The sequence below is a fragment of the Manacus vitellinus genome, unplaced genomic scaffold (genome assembly GCF_001715985.3).
Source record: "Manacus vitellinus isolate BGI_N305 unplaced genomic scaffold, ASM171598v3 scaffold_5_pilon, whole genome shotgun sequence".
In the NCBI taxonomy this organism is placed as follows: domain Eukaryota; kingdom Metazoa; phylum Chordata; class Aves; order Passeriformes; family Pipridae; genus Manacus; species Manacus vitellinus.
The window spans coordinates 10,395,801-10,420,106 of NW_021940682.1; the positions used below are offsets into that span (position 1 = coordinate 10,395,801).

General features: G+C 44.6%; 1 protein-coding gene and 1 long non-coding RNA gene across 2 annotated transcripts in view; one reads left to right on the forward strand and one right to left on the reverse strand.

Moving 5' to 3' along the window:
- The window catches only part of AKR1D1 (aldo-keto reductase family 1 member D1), a 36,562-nt gene extending 33,863 nt beyond the window's left edge, over positions 1 to 2,699 (reverse strand). The window contains exons 1-2 of the mRNA XM_018080692.2: positions 2,655 to 2,699; positions 983 to 1,651 (exon numbers count right to left, since the gene is read on the reverse strand). Coding sequence (XP_017936181.2) covers positions 983 to 1,651; positions 2,655 to 2,699 — 714 coding nt within the window. The remainder of the gene's footprint in view (positions 1 to 982; positions 1,652 to 2,654) is intronic.
- Positions 2,700 to 2,747: 48 nt separating this feature from the next.
- LOC108641071 lies at positions 2,748 to 19,688 on the forward strand. The gene is made up of 5 exons (XR_001921743.2): positions 2,748 to 2,900; positions 6,764 to 7,278; positions 8,176 to 8,351; positions 18,562 to 18,709; positions 19,626 to 19,688. It is a non-coding gene; the product is annotated as an uncharacterized LOC108641071 (long non-coding RNA).
- The last annotated feature ends 4,618 nt before the right edge of the window (positions 19,689 to 24,306 follow it).

A 24,306-nucleotide genomic window follows, 5' to 3' on the forward strand; every position in this document is an offset into this window, starting at 1 on the left:
ACTCATGCAACAGTGTTTTTTGAAAATCGTCAACACCGTTATTTATACACCACAGTACGTTTAGCGGTTTGCAAATGGTTTTAATCAAGAGTTTTCTTTAAAAAGGTAATTGTAAATACCTGTGGTATATGGAGTCATACACACAATATTGCATCTCAACTGATACTATTCTACACGAAGGGTCTGGCCACGATGCCCCTTTTCCACCCCTTCAAACAAACAAATATCAGGCAGTTTAGGAGAGCTTTATAAGGCAGTGGCTAGCGAATTGCGTTTGCGCTCCCAGGTGCGCAGAGGCAAGAAGCATCAGGTGTGCTTCCATAGCCTCCACACAGCCGACCAGCTACGGTTAGACGGGATGCCTGCCCAGGACACGCAAAACCGAAGGATGCAGAGTATTTGAAAGTGGTTTGGCCGCTGGCAGTCAGCTGTGGGAGCCGCAGGAATCAGAATGCAGGAATTTGGGTCTTTGTTTCAGGAACATTCCTTGGAAAGTGTCGAGGCCAGCTGCAAGACAGTCCGAAATCCCTCATCTTATCTACGGTCGGCGCAGGGAGCTACCCGGGGGACCCGGCGGTACCGTCTCTCCCGGCTCCGGGAGACCGGGGGCTCCCGGCCGGCTTGCCGGGGAGCCAGCGCTCGCTGGGTGTCACATCCCTTCCCAACCCAGGAGTTGCTCTGCACCGCCCCGACCCCAGGTACCCCAGGACCGGGGCGGTGGGCGGCAGGGGCAGCTGCATAACACCGCAGGCTGGGCGGGATTTTTTTATTTCTTCCGATCTTTTCCTCATCTGCGCGCCGCGCACTGCCCGCTCTGCTCACGGGAGAGCTGGGGCTTTAACTTTGCACGGGGAAAGGAGCAAAAAGAGAAGCAGCCGGGACGGGAGGAAAGGAGGAAGGTAGCCCCGGTTCGGGGTCCGCAGCGAGGGCGCCGCCACCTGCCCCGCCAGCGGCGCGGGCGTCCCGGCGCCCCCGGACTTACTTTCTGGGGTCGGCGTAGGTGCCCAAGCCCCAAAAGCGGGATGCTGTTCCCGTCGCTCACGGGATGCCGGTGCTCTCGGCTGTAAGGTTCAATCGTGCCTGCAGGTAGGGCCGCCCGGACCTGGGGCTGACTCCGCAGGGGGCGGGAGCCGCGCTTCACAGCCAACCCGGCCCTGCGCTCCGGCACCCACGAACGGCTGGACGGAGCGGACAGGCGGCAGCTTCTGCAGGGGCCGAGGTACGGACTGCCCGCTCCGCCGCGGGGAAGCGCCTTTGGGGGTCTGAGCCACGTGTGCCCGCGGCTGCCTCCAACCGCACCCCGCCGCGCACCGCCCGCCCCCCGCCCGCCCCGGCCACCGCGGCCCCGCGCACCGCCCCGCCGGGACGGCCCCAGCGCGACCCCCGAGGTCAGGCACGGGCTGAGTGCGGGATAAAGGCTGCTCCATGTGAACCTCAAGGCGAGCCGGTGGGTGATCTGCACCCTGAGGGGCTTGGGGTGGTGCTGCTGCCCATTGCCAGGGACCCCCCCCCGGCCCGCCGTGCCCGGAGGTACCGGCAGCAGGGCACCGACTTCACACGGTTTGGGGTGTTCGGTTTTGGAACTTTTCCCACAGAGGTGTAAAACCTGGGACAGTTTCCACCCCTCTTTTCCAGTGGCTGAAACCCACTGCTGTAGAGGCAAGGAGAGAATGAAGGAAATTCCAGATTGCTGAGTAGTTCCTCTGCCTCAATGTGAGTCTCAGATTATGGTGAATGGGCTCAAGTTCCTCACTATCAGGTTCTGCTCCACTGTAGAAAAAATGTATATATTTCCAAATGCTGATAGCCCAGAAAGGGGTAATGTCCTTTATGAAATTCAATACATGGCTTTTACTCTTCTCTGATCCTCATAAAACACTCAGGGCCATCCATGCTTTTACACCACTTTGCAAGATGTACCCTGTCCTAACCCACCTGCTTTGTGTCCTGTATCTATTCTGAGTTCTCCCCATTTGATTTTGAAGTGTATGGTCTTCTATGTCTTCCCAGATCAATCTGAAATTAAACCCTCAGAGAGCACTATTTCTTAGCCACAATGATGTGGCTTAGCCTGGCAGATTATTTTATCTCTTCTAATACCCCACTTGGCTTTCTGTGCATGGTAATAGTTCAGCGGGTTATGCAATTCCAAGAGGGGTTGATGGATCCATCGTGATAAGTTATCTTTGCGAGGTTCTTGAAATCAACAGGTGTACTCTAGTTTGCATTTAGGGAAAGGGTTAGTGGCTGCTAGGGCTGGGAACCTAACTTGCAGAATACCCTACCAAGAGACCCTTTTAGTGTTACTGGTTAGATAGGGTATCCAGTGAAGATGGAAAAATTGCCACTTTCACAGGTAGGAACGTGTCAAGAAGCTCAGGACTAAGTGCAAGCCAACTTGATCCCAGCCCAAAAATTTCTAGCTAACTAGGATGCCCTGCAGGACAAAGGGTGTTGTAAAATGCTCCTTGGAAGGTGGATTGAGTGTGACCGAGGCTTTCCTGGCAGCCTGTGCTTTCCCTGAACAACACAATGCAAAGAGCTATCTGTAAGGTGACTAGGTTCCATCTCAAGGAGGGGAAGCTGGGGCAAACAACTGTGGGCACACTCATCCTGCTAGACCCTGTCTGCATGTTACTGCAAGCTCTGGGTACCTGCAGGTCTGACGTGGAGGAAGGAAACCCAATTACCACCTCCATGCCTCATTGTTCCCATGTAACTGATTGCTGTTTTCTTGCTACAGGAGAAGCTCCTGTCTCCTCTCCCCATGCCAACCACGCTTAAACATACTCTGTGTTTGTTGGAGGACAAGTTGATTCTAGCTGTATGTCTGAGCTACAGCCCTCATCCTTGTGTGTTTCCAACAGAGGAGCAAAAGCATGGAGAGAGATGAAAATGGGGTGAGTAGAGAATTGTCTGATGTGGCAGAGGGCACTCAGAGACCTCCTTATTTTCAGTCCACCCCAGAACCCATTTTTCCATAATTCCTCTCAATCCAGTACCTTGTGGAGAGTTTTTAAGGCACAGTTTGCTCATTTGCTTTGGGATCAGAACACATCCAGTTTGCTCACATGCTCTGGGAAGAGAGTGATGTGTGTGCCCTAAGCTGTGCGTGATCCTGAGCTAAGCAAAGAACGACTGCCTCGGTGGTGCCTGTTCTGGGCAAACAAGTGAGCCTCTCTGGCAGGAGTACAGTAGTCTGATACATGATAGCCTTCAACAGCAACTGTGAAAAAAGGATTGATGGACCTGCCATAATTCAGAGAACAGGGAGCTTGAACAGGAAAAGGACTTGTGTTTCTAGGAACAGGCAGGCAAAGCAGACTCTCACCCACGAGGCAAGACAAGCACCCTTCTCTGCTACAGCACCCGTCAGGGTGTGGATAACAAACAACCTTGAGGTAACAGGCAAAAGTCATCTTACTTGTAGCTTCACTGCTAGACCCGTCCTTATAAAATTCAGCCAATGTGTTTGTCAGAGAAATTGCAGAGGCAGAGGGTTTTACAAGTTGTTTCCCCCTCTTCTGCACCTTAACTGACAGCAAATAGTGTGAAGACTTTTTATATATGAGACTTTTTAAGTCCCATAGCACCTCTGGCTCCCTACCCTGCTGTTCTAATGCATTTTCAGGTTTTATATTAAATCCCAGAAAACAGATAGGAAAATGCATTTTTTCCCGTTTACATCTGAGTTACTAACTCAAAAGAGCTTTATTTCACAGAAGCTAGAAATACTAGCAGGTTTTGAGCTGACAGTGAGTATCCTTTAAAGAACAAAGGAAGCCAAATAATGCAGCCCAGAGCCTATCACATACACTTCTTGTTAGTAACAATTTCTGTTAGCTGTTCAGGGGAGTGCATGCAGCTCTCAGTTTCAGAGCTTAAATGACTTAGCCAGACTTTTTACGAGGACATGGTATCTAGCAATTCCAACTGCAAAACAATGCAAGTTTCTTGAGGCAAAGCATTGGCTGCTGGTTGTGTCGGTCAGTAACTATTCAGGAGCTTTTATAAAATGCAGATGTGATTTCAGTTCTTTCTCTAGGAAATAAAAACAATGAAGTCTCAGCCTGATCTTATTAGCAAGTAGTGAGTGTTGCCATCCTATCAACCCAAGTTTGCCTTCTCTAGCAAAGCTCATAAAGCACACAAGAACACCTTCAAAAGCAACTAAGGGAGGTTTGTGATTCCTGTATTGATGGTGTAGAGTTTTATAGTTACATTAGTCCTCTCAGACAAGTAAAGAGAAGCAGCATCTTATGCTTGCATGTGTTTTGTTCCCTGTCCCCTGTATCCAGACACAAATAATATAGATTGAAAATATAGAACGTTAGATCTAAGTTTTTGGAGGAAAAGTGGGTCAGACATCTGAAGATTTTTACTTTAAAAACTTGCAGAAATCCCAGGTAAAGAAAGTACTTAACGGCCTCCTTACCTGAACAAACCTTGTCAGCGATCTTTTCAGGTAAAGAGGTGACCCTTTTACTCATTTTATCTCAAATTGCTGAGTATCCTGGGAACATGGGAAAATGTGCGAGGCCTTTAAATATAGACTCCCTACTTCTTGGAAGAAGGAGCCATGGACTGAGAAGGACTGGCCTTGCCATCTTCTAGGTTTCATATTTTCTTGGACATTTGTAGATTGTCTTTTTTTTTCCGAACTTTTGGTTTGGATAAGGGAATATGTTAAAAATAGTATTCTGAATTTTCTCAATCTGGGTGTGTTTACACATTGTAGATTAGATTAGAGAGATTCTAGAGGTGGCTGACCTGTAGCACCTAAAAATTTGCTTTTTTAAAAAGGAAAATTGGAAGTACTTTTATAATACATGTATTTATTAGATTAAAAGTGCATGTTGCTACAGTTTCTGTTTTTTATATGCATTGTGCTCCACTCTGTGCAATTATCTGCTAGAATGCATACTCTGCATGTGTTTTTAGTTAAAATTTCTTAAAACACGGTCTTAAAGTCTGCATATTTTCAGCCTAGTCCTTTAATAACTCACATAAAATAGCATGTGTCTGTCCTGCACGTGGAATATCTACTTGCATATTTTCAACTATTTCACTTAGAGATTTTGGTAGCATGTGTTAAGACTAATACTTCTTTTGCATTTTTGCCATTAAATATGATAAACTAATGCATCAAGGAAAAGCTCTAGCTTCACTTTCAAGCTCTAAGAAATAAGGTCTATGTAGTGTTTAGAAGGTGGCTATACATGAAGTGAAGTTGCTTTTTTTCTTCTTGCTACGTTTTCCAGTGTGGTAACAAATTATGTAAGCTGAACTGGACAACACTTCTACTAGTTGTTTTAGCATCTTTTTGTTTTATATTCACATCATCACATGTGTCACAGTATAGTTCTTAAGGACACCCAATGAGATGAGGGTTACATCTCACCTTAATCTTGCATTGTCTGCACGATTCCTTCTTTCAGTGACCAAGGAATTTTTCATATGGAAGCATCCATGATCTTTTTGATCATGCTTATTGCACGAGGGTGATCACCGTCATGATAACAGCCTTGGCTTTGTGGGAAGTGTGATATAATAGGCATTCTTAGCAGTTTCTGTGCAAAGACCTTTTTTCCCTAGCTCCCATGGTGCATGTGAGATACTTGGCAAACAATGAAACGCTTAAATAATGTGTTCTTGTTTTATTTTGATTATTTTTATGTCTGCTAAGGACTTGTTCTTGGTAAGTTCTTCTTTGAAAGACCAAAGTTTGCTTTCATACTCTCAAGACTTACAGCTTAGCAGTGATTGGAGTATAATATATTTATACTTTTAGTGAAACTCTTCACTGCAAGTCCCATAAAGCAGTACCTGACCTCCAAAGACCTCGTCTGGCCCAACTTTTCCAGAACTGGTACAACACTTCTGCTGGATCCCTAAGGAGAGTATGAGGACAGGGAGAAAATTGTGCCTAATGTCTGTGTCTGTAGAGAGATTTCAGAAAATACTTGATGACTGGATCACTTATCCCTTCTGCTTCCTATAAATGCTCTGTGGCTCCAGCTGTGATAAAAGGGAAATTCCTATGTATCCTTGACACTGTTCCATTCTTCTAGTAACACTGAAAAAGTGAAGCCACTGCAGGCCTTTGATCACTCCTGGGGTACAAGAGGAATGTTGCAGCTGCTCCAGATTATTGTGCCACTGCTCCAGTGGCTGTGGAAATGTGCTCGCGCTGCATCAAGGCACAGGGGCTTCCCCACACGCCAGCCTGGCAGTGACCATCCTGGTCTGTTCTTCTTCCCATGACACCTTGGAATAGGTGCAGAGCCCCAGGCTGTGGCATCAGCTGGAATGAACATGGCGACAGCCCTGGTGCTGAGTGCTGTGGGGTGCCATGGTGGGTGGCTGTGCAAATAGTAAGAGTCTGCTCAGCACTTTAATCCCCCTCTTGTTTGGACGGTAGTAGCTGAATGCATTTGTGGAGGATGCTGTACCAGAAGCAGCAGCCACATGGGAGAGCTCCCACATCTGATGGGAGTAGAGGAAGCAAAACTTCACAAGAGTCAAAAGTAGCCAGACTATATATACACCACCACACATTTCCTATGGCCCAGCAGAAGGGCAGCCAGCACCAGCAGTACAGCCCGTAAAATGTATCCTTTTTCCTGTTGGGGTCCTCTTTTGTGACTGGATGTGGCACTTAGTGCCATGGTCTAATAACTGCAGTGGTAGTGGATCAAGGGTTGGACTTGATGATCTCAGAGGTCTTTTCCAACCCAACTGATTCTATAATTCTATGATTCAGGAGCTGAGTTGATCCATTACCTTCCAAGGAGTGTTACTTATGGCCTGAAAAGCCCCATGGAGAACCAGAAGCTCCTTTGGAGGATCAGGAACTGTGGGGAGAGCAAAAGAGAGACTCGATTTGAAAAAGTAATCCTTCAGAAAGGTAATCCTCTGGAAAGGTAATCCTCTATTTCTTTATGGGTGTCATTTACATAGGCACTGTCTCACGAGCCTGCTGTCCTTTGGGCACTGTCCTCATGCTCCAATTTGGTGTTAGCAGGGCTTACAACAAACCGAGCCAGAAGTCAGCTTTTTTCCCCATCATGATCTGTTTACTGATGTTATCTCTTTCTTCTAGCTATAGTATCTCAGTTTCTGCTCCAGACTGTCTTTGCTGTGGCACATGCCCGACCTGGGAGCTGGTGAGCACTGCCTCTCAGATCTCGGGGCAAAGGTCAGTAGCTGCATAGTGGCCTCTGGATTCTTCAGATACTGACCCTCATCATGTGGGGAGGCATTAACCTTTGGCCCTGAGTAAGTGTCATCATATCTCACCTCAGTTAGTCTGCCCTGCTGTTTGATTCTGTTCAATATAAAGCCCTTTCCTTTGGCATCCTGCAAATCTAAGACCTGTCTTGAAGTTTTCCAGCATGCTATCCCCTGATGTTGGTGGGAAATACCCTGTGTGTTGCACCCAAGGCTAAGTAAGTAGTGGCAAAAGGGGCAGCCTGAGAAGAGGTGATCATACATTCACAGCCTCTTTTACTTCCAGAGAGAGCAGTGGTGGTGGCTCCCTCTGTGTAACATTTCTTCCTCACCCAGAAGAGGGATAGACACCATTGGAGGTTACTGTCTGTATCATGCAACTAAGGCGTTTTGAGAATTTGAGGTTTGGGGTTTTTAACTCATGATTCAGGGGGAGGGACTCACCGAGAGTCCTTTAATTCAAATCAAGCTCTTGGGACAGATCTTAGTGCCTTCCAAAAATGCGAGATTTCCCTTGTCTCCTTTTAATGCAGAGCTTGGTTGGGGTTCACCTCAGTACATGACTCCTATTCCAGCCAACTCCTGTGTTTACCTTGTGTGTAACTTCACACGGCTCCCTTGGGTCCATCTCAGGGCTGTACAGGAGTTCTTAGTTCAGCTCTGATGAATGATCATTTTACTTCCTTGCACTGGATAAACAGCTGTTTTCCATGTTACCTTCTTTAGGAGCCTCACTGGCATGTTGTTTCTTTCCTTGCCTCCAGCAACAAGCAGACATATCTGACTAATTGCAACAGGGCTGCACCGGCACCTTCTTGCAGTCGGGACTGCACAAAAGTCGCACAACATTTTTCCTCAGTGCACCACATGGCAAATAGCCACAAGAAAACATAGCAGGGAGCAAGCACTTGAAGTTTCTTTTTCTTGTCTTTTACTCTTCAAAAGGGTGAAAGCAACACAGGCTTGGAGATGAGGGTCCCATAGTGGCCTGTCCCCGTTGGTGACTGCACTTCCAGCTTCGAGTCTCTACTGGGGAAGCTCTTCCTTTGAAGTACATCTCACTTGGACAGGAGCCAACGTCACGAGGAGGAAACTAATAGCTTGTAAAGAGAACCCCACAGGTAAAATCTAACAGCCTGCTGGTTTCTTTGCTTGTAGGTATTTCCTGTGGATGCTTTAAAAACAGATGGTATTTTGGGTTTTGCTGGTGCTGCCTGCTAGTGGGCAGTGCTCTGTGTCAGAACGAACAGGGATTTAGAAGATTAGACTTTAAAGCATCCCATTGATGCTCTTTACCCTACCTGTACACTTTTCAAGGTGTTCCAGAATACTTTAAAAGGACAGATAAACTCATCCTTGTCCTGGAGCTGTCATGCCAGAAGGGGACCATCACGGCAGCCCAGGAGGAGGGCAGTGCTGGTGGGAGCAGAATGGTGCTGCCAGAGGAGGTGAAGCCCCACCTGAGTGCTTGTGCTTTATGAGCAGAAATTTTATCGGGGCTGGTGGGATTTACAGCTGTGTTCAACACTTCATTCCACATTTAGTATCAAGGTGCTGCATGCAGACCACAAAGATGGTTTTTTACTTTCAGTACACTCTCAATTTGCAATGGCCATTCCTTTTGTCTGCTTTGCAGCCCAGGTAAAAAAAAAAAAAAATCATCTTCTGCTTTTCTTTTCCCACATTGCCACTGAATTTTTGGTGTTCACATGTACATTGGCGAATTGAGAAATCTTCTGATGTATTGTGAAACCCACTTATCATATTCTGCCAAGCTCTACGAGCCTATTGCTTGTCTTCCCCACCACCTTGCCTGCTGGAACTTCATTGGCATCCTTATTCAAACTTATGCCCAAATAGCTACCTTTTATAAAAGTCTTGACCTTCTACCCTACCATTTTTCCATGCCTTGTGTCATCTTGTGCAATGAGGCAGCATGATGTTAAACCTGCTCTCTCCGGGGCATTGTGTGGCATCTCTGCAAATCAAATAGTAGTGATACAATTTGGGATTAGGAAACAGAAATAAACGAACTATTCCTTGTTTGCATAAGACTGGAAAAACAGCTGGGGCAGAGCTGGGGCTAGAACCCAGAATAAGTCATGGGGCTGCCTGTCATAACAAGAAAGGGGAGCTTGCAGCAACTTCTTTTTTTGAGATGATTTGTTAAATCTCCTGTAATTGCTTTAGTAAACACTATAGACTGGAAACAAAACAAAAGGTTCTCTTCCAGCTTTCATAGGTTACTTGGTATCTCCCATAGCCATGTGGGATTAATGGTCGCTGTAGGGTAGGATTGTATCATAAAATTTTATTAAATGTTTTAAAGCCAATTTGAGCTTTCTAAAATTTTGCAAAGTAAATTTCTTCTATTGTTGGCACAGTGCCTTTGAAGTGCTAGGTCCTGAAATTTTTAATAATTTAAAAAAATAAATAGCTATGTATTCTCTGCAGACCTGACACTGTGACAGTGATTCCACTAGTTATGCACAGTACTGTTGTTGTAGGCAGACAACAAGTAAAATTCTCCAAAGTGGAAATTCACTTTTTTTATCTTCCTTCATTTACAGAAGTATTTTATATCTTACCTGTAGGCTCATTAAATGACAGTTTTGACAGGAAGGCTTGGGTTCTCCTACCAATTCAGTATGTCTTTCAGATAAGCCTTCCTTAAAACTTTTGAGTCTCCAAACTGAGAAATGGGAAAATCCATTTGTGAGTATAATAATGATTATTAGAAATTCCATGTGTCTGAATTTTTGACTTTCCTGAAAAACCAAGCTTCCATTTCAGGTATATAGTTCCACTTACTGTAGGCACAGATATAAAATGTCTTTCTAATCCATGGAGAGCATGCAGCCTATATTTCAAGGAACAAGCAGGCCTATGACAGGAAAAGGATCTGCAGGGCTCAGTGTCTAGGGTAGAAAAGAAAGGGCTGGATGTAGACACAGTCAGTTTGTTTTCATAGGTAATGATGTATTTGCAGTAGTGTGAGAATGCTCATCTCTTGATGCAGCCCAGGACATGGTTGGCTTTCTGGGCCACAAGCCCACATTGTCGGGTCACGTCCAGTCTTTCATCCTCCACTGCCCTGAAGTCCTTGACAGGGTTGGTCTCGATCCCTTGATCCCCCAGCCTTTATTGATACCAGAGGTAATTCCTTTTGAAGTTGTTACTATGACTGGAACTGCAGGATCCTTGATCTTTACATATGAGGCTGTCAGGGCACCTCTTGGGCTGCTGTAGCATCCTCTGATGGACAAAAACACCTCCTTGGTACCTGTAGTCCCTTGAGTGTGGTCCACCTCTGTCGTGAAAGGGCAGCAGAGGCTGGGGCAGCAATATCTCGCCCCTCCTGCCCAATCCATTTACAGGGTTCTCTTGGTGCACATCCTCAGCTCTGCACGTTGCAGAGGGCAGACACGTCCCTGCAACGTGCCTGGTGATTTCTTGCACACTCGCAGGGCTGATGTGTACTTCGGGGAGTCCATCGAGGCTGGAGGTGAGTGAGCCTTGGCACTCAGTCACTGCCTGGTCTCACAGCTCATTGTTCACCCGCAGCTGGGACCAACAAACTTTTTTTGTCTCTGTTTTGTATAAATCCTCGTCGCTGTAGCACTTCATCTGATATGACTAACACGCATGGTTTTTCTCTGCTCTCTCCCCTGAGGAAGGTGGGGGGAGAGTAGTGTAGGCAGTGCAGTATTTCTGCTTCAGTCTGGTTATTTCAGAAACAAACTTAAAAACATATGTTCTTTTCAGTTTGTTTATGTGACAGAGACAAGGTCGAAGAGATATGCCTGGAAAGTGGAGCTGAAACCTCCCTAAGAGCTGGACTAGGTTGAGGGATCCTGTTACATGGAGTTTATTGCAGGCTGGTATTTAAGTTCACTATAGCCTGCCCTGTCGTTGTACTTTTAAAGGTCCCTTTCTTTTAGAAATATCTTCATTTTGTCTCCTCCTGTTTTTATATTTTCCATTTGTTTTTTTTCTTTCAGGACAATTTAATTTTTTGAAATACTCCCTGTTTTGCAGAAATCATCATGTATAATATAGAAACACATTTGTACAAATATTGATAGCCCAAATTTTCTCCCTATCTAGATCTTCATTGTGTTGCATGTTGTGTCCTTGCTCCAAAATTCCTATCTAAATTTCCACTACCGGTGAGGCAGTCTGTACCCTTGAAATATATGCATGTTAATAAGGCAACAATTGGGGTTGGCAGGAAATGGTGATTTCCTCATGAAAAAGTGAGGATTAGCACGTCTGGTTTTCATTCTTCATCAAAGCAAAAGGAGAGTTTTATAAATGATGTTGTGAAGAAACCTGAGGAGGGGAGATTTCAGGAGATGAAACCCTGCCTGCTGGGCAGGGAGGTAAAGGGGCAACTGGCTTCAAGCCACAGCTCAGTTAGACCTGGATGTAGACCTGAAGCCCCTGCCTCTTCGAGCTTGCTGGGTGGGGCTGTTCCCCTCTTGATCAACGTTTAAAGATGTAGAAAGTGAGAAGAAAAGTGAAAAAACAAATGGCAATTAACTTAATCATGAGAGGAGAGCACCTGAGTGTGATGCAGGAGACAGAAGTTCAAGCCTTTGCTGAAATCTCTCACAACAAGGAATTAAATTTTCTCCTTCATGTTCTCCTCCAGCACCATAATCCCTGTGGTTGCTGAAGTTCATCCTGCTTCTCACTGGCCAGGTTTTCCCTGGGGCTGGGAACTTGCAGCCATTCAAGCACTTCTTCTGGGAACAAGTTGCCATAAAGTGCTTCCCAACACTTCCAGGACTGCAAAAGGGATTTGATGAAGACAGCTGTCATTTGGTTATACCTGTATGCAACATCTTCTGGTCTTTTGCACAAATATAGTTAGAAGCTTGAATTAAAAGGTGGAAAAAGGTAAATTGGGAATTTTGGAGGGATTTTGGTAAAGTCTTGCACTTTGTCGCTGTGGCGATGCTATGGAAATGTGATTTGTGGGGCCAAGGGGAGTCTAAGTTGGATATCTTTGTGAAAAAAACTCATGGTTTTGAGCACTCCTTTTTAATCTTGCACCTTGGAGATATGGTTAATTTTAAAGGGAACAGGATCAGTGTATAAACCATAAGCCCCCATTAACTGGAAATGGAAAAACACCTACTGAACCAGTTTTGAAATGTCTGGATGCAAGTAAAAGGGATCAGAGGTCTGTTTGTTGCTCAGAGAATGTATTTGACACAGTGGACTAATAAATTTTCTCGGATTTTCTTTAAAAAGTTAGTTAAATGAAAGGTCAGTCCCGTTTGTAAACAAAGCTGTCTGAATTTATTGTAAAGTAAAAGCATCAGGGGCTTTTGCAGTGCTTTCTGCTGTGGCTACGTTCCAGTACAGTTGCTATTTAGAAAGCTTAGTGTGTATGATTCTTTTTTATTAGAAAATAAATGGAAAAGACGCGCCAATCAGTAGCTTCGAAAGGTCCTTACTGCAATATCAGTGTTAGAGCTGTGCAACAGCCTCCTAACGAAATGGGAAAGCAGAAAAATTGTTTTCAGGCACTTTGGTAGAAAACTGAAACTCTGGATAGCTTAGTGGAAGGTTTATGAACCTTCTGGGGAGTGTCCGCTATGTTTACCCAACCTATACTGATTTTTTGCTGCTTTTTTGAAACCAGCTGAAAAACAGTAGTTTGAGGAGTCAAACCAAACAGAAAACAGGAGAAAGGGACACTCTGAGGATGGGAAATCTTGTACAGACACCTGCAAAAATCAAGCAGCTGTTTGTTATGTTGCACTGGCAGGAATGCTGTGCCGATCAAGGGTAGTGGTTGCCTCACGAACTTTTGGGTGATGACATCCTACTCGCTCTCCACCTACCTTGTGGCTGATGTTGGCAGTGCTGCCTAGTTCTGTTCACATTATCTGTCCAAACTAGAGATCTATCAGGCACGTGAGCCCCCTGCAACACAGTGGGAAAGAGCAGCTCTGCGTAGGGACCCAGGCTGTGCGAGCTGGGCAGCTGCAGCAGCGGGACTGCCTCTCCAGCTATCCCTAATTGTTTTGCCACAGCAGTGCCAAGTTTAGAGTAGACTGCATTCTGCTTTTTGGACAGGACCTGTAGCAGTAGTCTCATCATTTAAGGCTAGTGTGGATATCTCTGTGTCTGGAGTGCTTCGTATCCCATGCCTGTGCCTCCTTTGCTTTTTATATAATGTGGCTTGTACATGGTGTCGTTTTACTAGAACAACGCTTCTTAGGCACTGCTGTAACCAGAGATACCCTGACCTTACTGTCACATGCTGCCTATTTCTTGTGCCAAAACAAAAAGGTGAGAAAATAGATATAAAGGGATACAGCAATTGCCATGTATGTATTTGCCTGTAAATAATCTAGTCACAATGTTTCTGTTTGGGATTTCTGCTTCATTTCTGCTTGGCAACTGGCTTTGGAGAGGCTCAGGGGGTTTTATTTGCTTTTTCGAGGGAGAGAGAATAAAGATAAGGGGAGGCTGACTGAGGCTGTCGTGAGACCAGTGAAGCTGCAGCACATAGGCTGGGAGCATGGCTCATCCTTCACGTGTGCTTAGGGAGGCAGCCAGGTTCCCAGACAGGATGGACAACTAGTTGGGAAGGAAAGGATAGCACAAAAATATTCTATGGTCACATGGCCAGGTTTTATTTGGGCTGGCCTTCACCCCCTGTCCCCATCACCTTTCCTGGGCAAGGCTCTCTCTTGAGGCTTGTGTAAAAAAAACAAAACTACACCCTTTTAATTAAAGCCGTGTATTTAAGCAGGTTTCCAGTAAACTACTGCAAGTGCCTGGACTCTTATTTCAGCATGAAGGTGTGTTTTGTGGGGGTTTTTGTTGTTGCTGTGTGGGTTTGGGGTTTTGTTTGTTTATTGTTCGTTTGATTTTGTGGCTTTTTTTAAATAATTGACTTTTGAGTTATTTTAGCTTAGGAAAAACAATTAAGAGCAGACGGCAATTAATACACTGTCTTCACACCTCCTCAAAAAAAAAAGGGTCACCTGAGATTGAATGAAAATCACTGGAACATTAGCTTGTATGGGAGAGTGTCCCACCAGATGGAAAGGCCTCATCACAGCCCAAAGACTCTTCTGGAATACCTGGCTGAAGGAACACAGCTTTTGTAATGGCCACCTCTTGGCTCTAAGAGAGCTTATTTCTCTGAGCAGCAGAGCCCTTTTCTGCACCACTCTGCCTTTGAACCAAAGAGCATGAGACCTAAATGATGCTGTGTGACTTCCCGAGTTTTGTGATATGCACGGATGGTTTGGCCAGCATTGTTCATGCCAAGTGCTCAGATAGGCGGAGGGGCTTTGCATGCGGCGTGTCCCCTCCGAATTGTCCCACAGCGGCCCGTCCCAGCGGACCACCTCGATGGCTGAATGAACAGCAGCTGTTCATTAACACGGAACAGAGATCCGGCGCTGGCCATAGGAAGTAAAAGCCCTAGAGCACACTGCAGTAGCCTTGTTCTCCCTTTACAAAGCTGCTCTCTGTTAAACTGTGGTATCGACCCTCACTGGCGTACAAACGCCCTTCGTTAGGGTTTGCACGCTGTGTTATATGAGTCCGCAGTTAAAAAGCAAATGAACAAAACCTGCTTGTGGTAATTTACTGTAATGGCACTGGAAGTCAGTTTAATCAGGGAAAAAAATGTTTGGGGCGATTATGCTTAACTGTAGTGCTGGAAAGAGAGGGATGCTTGGGCGCTGAGGTGGTGACTTCATCGGTGACTGGGGAGGAGATGGATTATTTGCAAAATCTCAGCCTGACATGGCTCTCCCAGAACAGCCTGCTCCTAAGACACAGATCCTTATACGTTTAATAAGGTGTTAAGAGCAGAACTCGAAATGTTCATTCGCATTCCTCTGTTCTGGATCATTTCAGTGACCACCTGGTGCCCCTTTCTTCTTTTTCTTTTCTTTAAAGACGCTTTTGCATCCTGTGTATTACTTTCTGTTTACCCTTTGGGCCCCAGCTTGGCAGAGTGCCTTGGAATGTGTTTGGTGTCCTGTCCTTTCCTAACTCAGCAAAACACTGAAGACAGTGCATAAGGATAAGCTGTCGTGTTTCCGCTCCCACCTCACTGGGAGAGCCTCATTCTACCAGCTGCTAGAGTAGCCTTTGCTTGGAAGGTGGGAGAAGGATGTTAAAGTTTGTACAAACAGTACTTTTATTCCCAGGGAGATTTTTAACATTTATGTTGGTGGCTTGGTCAGATTTGCGTACTCGAATAGTGATAGCAGCCTGGTATCAAAGTGGCAGGAAGGAGTTCTGTTCAAATAGAAAAATAATTTGCTTTCATAGGTCCAAGAAAGTTTGCTCTCAGACATCAGGAGCTGAAAGACTTTCCAGCTGAGGTGCCATTTTCCCTGTGTTAGTGCTACAATTGTGAAGGTAGCTGTGATTTGCAAATTCAGTTAATTTGCTTAGCTGGAAGCAAAGTAATAACTCTACCCTTTCTGAAATGATCAGAGTGAAAGTCTGTATTTTAACCTTAAGAAGAGGTAGCAGGTTTGGGGAGTGTCATTAGAAAGTGGAACTCACGAAATAACACTGAACAGTGAATTGCCTGTCTTTTTAGTGTTTCTGTGTGCGTGGATGTGATTGAGAGAGGGAGAGAAAGGATGAATCTGACACAAACTGTATTAAGTTTAGGAGTGAATGCAGAGGAGGACGTAGTTTCAGACTGATTTAGGAGTGCATTTGAGTCTGTTGAAGGAATCTGGTGTAAATGACTGTGGGCTGCTGCCATGCTGAGGGCCCCTTTGGCCATCAAATCTGCATCACCTCCAAGGGACATAGGCTAAGGCATCTGAGCCTCCTTCCATCAGCAGCACCGCACATCCCACCCAGCTTCTGCCAGGAGAGGTATTCTGGTGAGGGGACAGAGCTGGGGTGATCCCCATGTCCTGAGTGGGCCCTGCTGTGATGGTACGATACTGCTCTGTAAATTATCTAAAAAGATAAACCAACTGAACTGTTTTAAGCTTAGTTTGTTTAAGCCTTTTAGAGTGGCGTGAGCACACTGAATCTTTCAGTTGTCCTTCTATGGATATCTTTTGCTTTGTCATGGTGATGACGTGCTTATCTGATCTATTTAGCCCCAAGGTATTTTGGCTAACACTATGTTGCCCTCTGCTCCGGGAGGCCTCTTTGATTCAGGTGCCACCACAGCTTCTGCCACCACAGCTTCTCTAGGAAGCAAGCCAGGATTTTTCTGGTAATCAGAGTGCATTGCATTTGTTCGCTGTTGTTCCTCTTCCCTTATCTCTGTTTGTATTACGTTACCATTCAGGGCGTTCCCGCACTTGTCCCGTGCTTGTATGGTGCCCAGAAGATGGCACCTCTGTGAGCTTGTGATCTCTGTGGGGGACAAAAAGTACTAGAGAGAGTAGCTAGAGATTGCTATAAAGATCTCAATGTTGTATTTTTCTGCCCCAAATGAAATTCCTGCTGTAGGTCTTCCTGCATGCTGAAGTGAGGAATCTGTGTGAAAGTGTCTTCACTCCATGCGTGTTTATTGTCAAAGTCCTTCAGGTTTTGTTTGACTATTTTGATGTGTCCAGTTTCTTATCTGATGCTTTCTGGTTACCTTTCAAATTCATGGGCAAAGTCCAAAGAAAGATTGGCATATACTTACGGAGGGTGGAGTTGGCAAAGAAATGGTTTAGCTCTGCCTCCTTTTTGATTGGAAAGTTGTCCCTGTAAAATAACCCCAGCTGGTGTCTGAAAGAGAAAGAGTTTCTGCATCTTCTGTAACTGCTACTGTCACAGTACCCAGAGGAGCATATCTCATTTTAAACTAGAGGAAAAGACTGTTCCCACTGTGTTACTGTGGTACCAGAGAGGTGATGGGGCTGGGGACATGTTCAAAAGGAGAATCAACTTCAGGCAAATGTCTCTTGGGGTTGCTTTTGTGACCTGTCCTCAAGGATGTCCAGTGTTCAAGATCCCACACCATCCCCAAGTGCTCCGCTCCACTATTTCATTATCCCTACTGCTGGAAAAGAGGCCTTTACACCTCACCCGAACCTCCCTTCCTGTGATTTAAAGACTTACTTCTTGCCCTAACCCCCCAAAAACTCCAATGCATATACATTATGATGCTCTGCCTGCTTTAACATATAATGTTTGAATTTCTGAGAGAACAGAGAAGAAAGCCAAATCACATCTCAGAAAGTGACTTAGGGGCCTTTCTGGCTGAGCAGGGTCTTGACTGGAAGACAGAAAACTCCACTCTTACCATTCCAGTACAGATTTAAATCACCTACATGTGTTCCTGACTGATAGTATTCAGTGAGTGGCAAGGCTTGGATACTGTGAAGGGAATATGAGAAGGAATATAAGAAGGTGTGTTACAAAGAGATTGTGTTTTCTTGGTATGCATTTGCGATCTGCCATCCTCAGGAGCAGGAGCAGCAGTGATTCTGGAACCTCATTCTGATTAGAGTGACAATTACAGGTGTGTACCAGAGTCAACAGTGAAATACCTGAGCGCAGTAAGACAGCAGGAGATCTTGTGGTGATTATTAGTGGAATATTTGTAACTATGTCCAAGCAATTTACTTGATGAGTTATTCACAATACTCCCTGTTGGCAGAGAGATTATTGAATTTATATTAATGAGGAGCGAAAATTATTAGGGAAAAGGTTAGTGGTTGTGGCTTTAATTGGGGAGCAGAAAGAAAATCCTCCCTTGGGTCATTTACTCTATTCTCTTGACACTCTGATAGAGCGGAACTTAACTCTCAACTGATCCTTCTATCCCAGCTTGAAATGCCTGAAGTGATGATGATCTCATTCTTTTGAGCTATGACATAAGGTGTGAGTGTCAGTCTCGGTAGGTGACCACATCTCTCAGGGAAGTTTCCTTGAGAACTTTTTCAAGCAGCTAAACAACCCACTTCAAGTGGCTGTGCAACAGATGATTTTTCCATGTTTCACCAAAGCTTCAGGAAAAGCAGTGTTTTTTAATGGCGTTCCACAGCCGTTGTTTTGATTTTGGAAAATCCATTAACAACAACAACAACAACAAAAATCATTCTAGCGAGCTGAATAAAGCTGAACTGGCAAATCGCAGATACCCAGAAGGAACAGTGTCTTGTTTATAAGGAAAGAGTGTGGTTACTGTGGTCGGACAGCTGGGCTACAGGCCAGGTCATGCCTCCTAAACATATTTTATCTAACCTCATGTCACAGGCAGGATGTGGGGAATGTAAGATCTTCTCTTCTGAAAGGTAAGGACCATTCACAGAGAGTGTAGACTGGCTCCCTTGACAGCTGCTTTACCTTACACCCGCTGAACCTCTACTTCTTCATTAGGATATCAGAGGAAATTTCTAGACCTGCTGGGATCAGAATTGGTGCATATCCACCTCAGTGGCTTTCCCCAGGCAGTCAGAAAGGCAAAGACAGGCTGCAACCAGGCCTGAATGGACCCATTCTTCTCAGCCAACCGCTAACACTTAAGGTATGTTTCTGCTTGGCAAGCACGGGGTGTGACAGTAGTACATAAATCATGGGTGCAGCTAACATGGTCTAAAAACTGTGAGGTGGTAGGTAGAGTCCCTGGAGAGTCCTTGCTCCTTTCCTGGCCGCTGGTGTTGCACAGGGTGGCTGGAAGAAGCCATCAAGGCTACGGAAGGACCTCGACTTGGTTGGCTAGAGCTAAGGGGACGTCTAGTAGTGACATTTTAAAATCCAGATTTCCCTTTAACTAGAGGCATCTAGTTTTTCCACTGTTGCTGCAGCTTCCTTTAAAGTGATGGGCAGAGGCAGCAGTGAGATTAAAGGTGTCTTGTGTCAAATTTCCCCTGTGAAAGAAACCGGCAAATTGAATTACTGGATACAGGCAAAGCTCAGCTCTTAGACTCTGTGCTGCAAACCCGGGGATGGTGGTGGGACTTCCAAATGCAGAATGGGTATAACTGGTGTAGAACTGATGCTGTCTTCCTGAAATAAGCTGATGGGTTTTATATTACCTCTGTCTCTGCAAGTGGAGACCCCAGTCCATAATAAAAAATAATTTAAACTTTGTAATTTGATTTTTTAATGTGAATTTACAGAATATGTAGGACATTCATGACTTACACAATGCAGTGAGACCCTGCTGTATGACACAGACTTTCAAAAGTCAGTGCTGATTTCTCAATACAGTACACTGATTTTCGCAGTCATATTTCATGTCCCCTTGGACAATAACTGGGGACTTAGCGTGGGGTAAAACTAAAAGAGACAACACTGTATCCCCTTTATCCATATGCTTATATACTGCTGTGACTAAGGAGAATGTATGTAAATATAGATATCCATGCAAGGCAATGCAGTAAATAAATACTGAACGCAGATTAAAAGAGGTTCACTAATATCATCCTGTTTTCTTTTAGGATTTATGAAAAATTTCCTTGGCATTATGTGCTTGGTGGTAAGCTTGCTCTGATGTGCTCGCAGAAGGACAACTCTTTGGCAAAGTTATCTTTGAGGCTGTGCCAATAACAGCTAGAGGAACTCAGGTGCAGCTCCAAAAAGGCTGCTCCCCCACTATGAGGACCATTGCAACAGGCAGACATGGTAATGTAGTGCTAAACTGCCTTCTCTTTCTCCCTAGTCTGAGAAATGCAAAGTTTTCTCAATGCAAAGGAACTAATTACTTATTTTTCAGGCCATTGAACCAAATGCAATGTATACATGCCACCCGATGTACTCTGGCATTGCTGCTGCTGCAATCACAGCAGAAAAGGATTTTGCTGCTGCTGTTGTCATATTTTTCTTGTGGCACGTTTTTAGACAAAGCTGTGTCTTGTTTTTGGATTTTTTTTAATGCACTGGGAAACTTCTGCTCTCGCTCCTTGGCCACTTTACTTTTCCAAATCCCAGAATTAATTTCTTTGAATGTTTCTTTGTTATTTCTCAGCAAGTCTTCTTTTTTTTTTTCCTTTCTCTTTCTCATATCACGAGGTCTTTTTCCCCTCCTCAAACCAGTGACCAACAGAAAGACCTTGAGTAACAATCTCTCATCCTTAACCATCTAATTTTTTTAGCCCAGAATTTTCTCCACCATTCTATCTTTTTTGTGTTCAAAGCCAGTTATTACCTTGATTACAGAGCATCCCATCATGATGAAATAGCTCTGGTACTGAGCAGGAGCACAGGCAAAGCTCAGATACCTACCCTTTCTTCAGACAAGCTTTCATGCTCCTGTGCTTAGAGATTGATAAAATTCCCCATGTTATGTACTGAAGTACTCATGTACTGGTTTCCTTTTCCATGGATCCACAATGAAATGTGGTGGGTTTGTTCTGTTTTGTTTTCTTTTTTAAAGTTCCCGCCCAGATGTTTCCAATTTATTACCTTTTCTTTAAATTTAACTTGTTTCTATTTAATTCTTACATATTCTTCCCTACTTAACATTTTTGCCAAGACTTTTACTACTAAGGGCTAAGAGGAGAAGGGCTGTGTGTGGAGGCAGTATTTTTTTCCCAGTGAGATTCTCTCTGCCCCTGCTACACAAGTGTAAGTAGTTTTAACTGTCTTATTTTATTTTATTTTTTTGAGTGAGGAGCAGGTAAGGTAGTTGTAAAAAAACAGGATCTGAGTTTTCCTTTTGCTGTGCTCTGACTTTTCCAAGCCTTGTGAAGTACTGAAGGGGTCTGGGATGGGAAAAATCAACAAATGCCTCTTCCTTTGTAACAGCATGTTCTGCAAGGGCTGCCTTTCCGTTGTGATATCCCCTCTTTCAACCTTGCTTTGCTCATCTACACTAACTACCACTACTTTGGGCTGCGCTGCAAATAGCAAACCACTGAAGGAGAGAAGAGGCCCTCTTATTTGGAAAAAAGCTTCCCTTTACTAGATATTCTTGGAGTGAGTTTGGAATTATCTTGTTGCTTTTGTGAAGGATTTTGTCATTTGCTACTTTGTGACATGTGGCAAATCAATCTGAACTTCCCAGCTCTTCTGCAGCACATCACTCTGTGTTCCACCTGTCCTGCCAGACAGATTAGATTTGCACTTGTAGAGTCTGAGCAAGCATGGTATTTGTATCAATGATGGAAATATTTTCTCCTTCCTCATGACATGACTGGGCAGTGTGTGTGAAGAGTGGGTGTGCTCAGGTACAGGCAGTGTGTGTGTATCAGGACTGTGTTTACAAGTGATGCTCAGAAGACCAGCCCCTGGGCTTGCGCTCTGCTGCTGCTGCTGCTGCATCCCTGGCTGGTGCTGCCCGTCCCCTCTCCCGTGGAACAACAGTGCCAACTGCTGGCTACCGAGCCTCGCCTGCCAGAACCGGCTGTGCCTGCGGGTGGAACTGGTCCTCTTAAGCTTAGTTTTAGGGTCACCGCTACCTAAAACAAAGCATCCCTTTGCTGATGGTTTGGGTACTTCGCAGAAATATCTCGGTTTGGTGGTCCTTGTTTCCATACCAAAATAATATTCTACTGAGCTCAGGTGAGCCTGGGCCGGTTACCTTTCCTTGTGACATTTCTCACATTCATTTCAAAACTAATTTTTAATGATGTTTTAAAACTGTGTCTCTCCTCCTCTCCCAGGACTGGCTGCTCAGAGTGAGGAGAAGGTTTCTGCTCTGAGCAGTGGAAGGGCCATGAAAGGTGTTGTATGCTCCCTGGAAGATTTTAATCATGGAGTTGTGGTAGCAATTTGCCATCTACAGGTTTGAGATACACATAGGTGTTATAGCCACAATGAACTCTGGGGAAAATGAGATGGTGGTTTATGTATTTCTGCATAGTGGTTTTGTTCAGGGAAAAAAGGGAAAGAAAATGGGGAGGATAAGAAAAAGAAGACAATATGCAGGTGTACACGTAAGCGTCATTTTGTTTGAATTTCAGTGAAATGCTTTAATAGAAAAAGTAGTTTGTTTGAATTGTTGTGTTTTGTTTTGTTTTGTTTTGTTTTTCGCTAAGAAGAATATCAAATGGGAAAGACAGGCCTGTTTCTTTAAATATTTCCCGTGAAAAAGTGCTCACATTATTTTTTTGCTCTATAAGGCTCTGTGTTCCCTGTCTCCTTTCCTTTTTGGCCTGTGGTCTTATTCTGGGAGGGTTACAGTGTTTGCAGGAGGTGGCAGTAGAGAGGACACATGTATGTGAAGTAGGAAACAGGAAGGGAAAAAAGTATTAAAAAAAGAAATTTAGAGAGCTTTGCAGAGAAAGGGGAAAGACGGTGAATGGGTAAAGCAATAAACCTGGGAGAGATGATCGGGGGAAGTTTGCAGAGAAAAAAAAGGGTAGGGATAGGAAAAGACAGGCAACCAAACAAACTGAAAGTGAGTTTAATGAGTCAGTGTTTCTGTGTTTCTGGCGCCTCTCGAAGGGCCATTTTTTACTTGCTCCCAGCCACAAATGTTCTTCATAATTTTTGGAACAGAACATAAGAGGAAAACTAATAAATCAGCTATTCTTAAACATATGTGACAAGTCCAGGCTGAGATGCAGGTGAACCACAGCCATGTGAGGTCTCTTAAAACCAAGTTGGAGAACTTTGGCCACCACCACCAGTTTAGCACTGCTTCCAGCCCTCTGTTACTCTTTCACTCATGTGATGCTGTGTTCCTCCTCCAGCTCCAATGTCTTCATAAGGGAATCTAAACGAGGCAGAAAGGAGAAAAAAATAAAACCAAAACCCTCAAAAAACCAGCAGTATTTTGATGCTACCGTGAAAGACAGGAACATCAAAACTCCTCCTGTGGAACTGAAACCTCAGGTTTTGGGGAGTGTGTTTTCAGGTGAAGCTTATAAATCCTACGAAAAAAGTAGCCCTCAGGCAGTCTGTCATTGTAGCCCCAACTGGGAGCCCCAACTGGGCGCTGTTGGGGATGGGAGGGCCACCACACTCCACTCAGCAGCAGAGAAATTGTGTGCAAGCGCAGTTCTGCTTGTGTAGCGGGTTCCATGCCAGTCAGGTGTTATGCTAAATGTCAGGAGTGGGAAATTGGAGCAATTAGGGGACAATCTCAGTCAGTTTTTCAAGCCATGCAACAAAATATTTCTTGTGAAAGAAATTGACATTCTGTGAAACTCATTTCTTAAGTATCATAAATCACAGATTTTGGGTTAGAAAGGACCTTAAAGATCACCTAATTCCAACGCCCCTGCCATGGGCAGAGACACCTTCCAGTAGACCAGGTTGCTCAGAGCCCCATCCAACATAAACACTTCCAGGAATGGGGCATCCACCACTTCCCTGGGCAATCTGTTCCAGTGCCTCACCACCCTCACGTTAAAGAATTTCTTCCTTATACCTAATCTAAAGCCACCCTCTTTCAGTATGTACTGCTCTGTTTCTAATGACAGTGTGTTGAATTTTTATTAGTGATGTGAATAATTAAGCCGGATGTCATGCCATTATTTGTTATTTCTTTTAATTAAACAAAATGAAAATTTTGCCAGGACACGTGGTTGCAATTTTCAAGAGTCTTGTTCTAATCACACACTGATTTATTTTACTTTCACACAGACAGGCATTCCTCCTACACTGTATGTTTCTCCGAATAAAGGGAGCAGGCTACATGCTTTCCTATCCATGGCAGGCCTTTGTCACTGAGATAGCCAGCCTCTTACTGAAAATATATTTATATGTATAATATATTATTATATTATTAAGGAAACTTAATGGTGGAGCAGAACTGAGCATACTCAACGGAGAGAAAGTGCACATAAAGGTAGGATGAGAGGCTGGGGAAGGCAGAGAGCTGTTACTCCCTGTACCAGCCATAGGTTTTTCCTGCGGTGGGGTGGGATGCCATGGGGACAGGTGAGGTGGCTGTGTTTGCTGTCCCTGCAGCCTGAGCAGCGGCAGTGGTGCTGGGAGCTGCAATGCCGCTAGATGTCCCTTGTCACCCGAGTGAGGTAGGCGGCTCATCCCCACCCCTGAGCTTGAGGCATACAAGATGTAGTGTTATAAAGAAGCCTGTGTTTTAAGTATTAAATATGGAGAAAAGTTGTGTCTGTATTAAAAAAAATGTCTTGTATCAGCCTGTGAGGTAATGTTGTAGGTAGCAAGGAAAAGGGTACTTCTTCAACCACTTTATATTTAATTTTTGTTGGA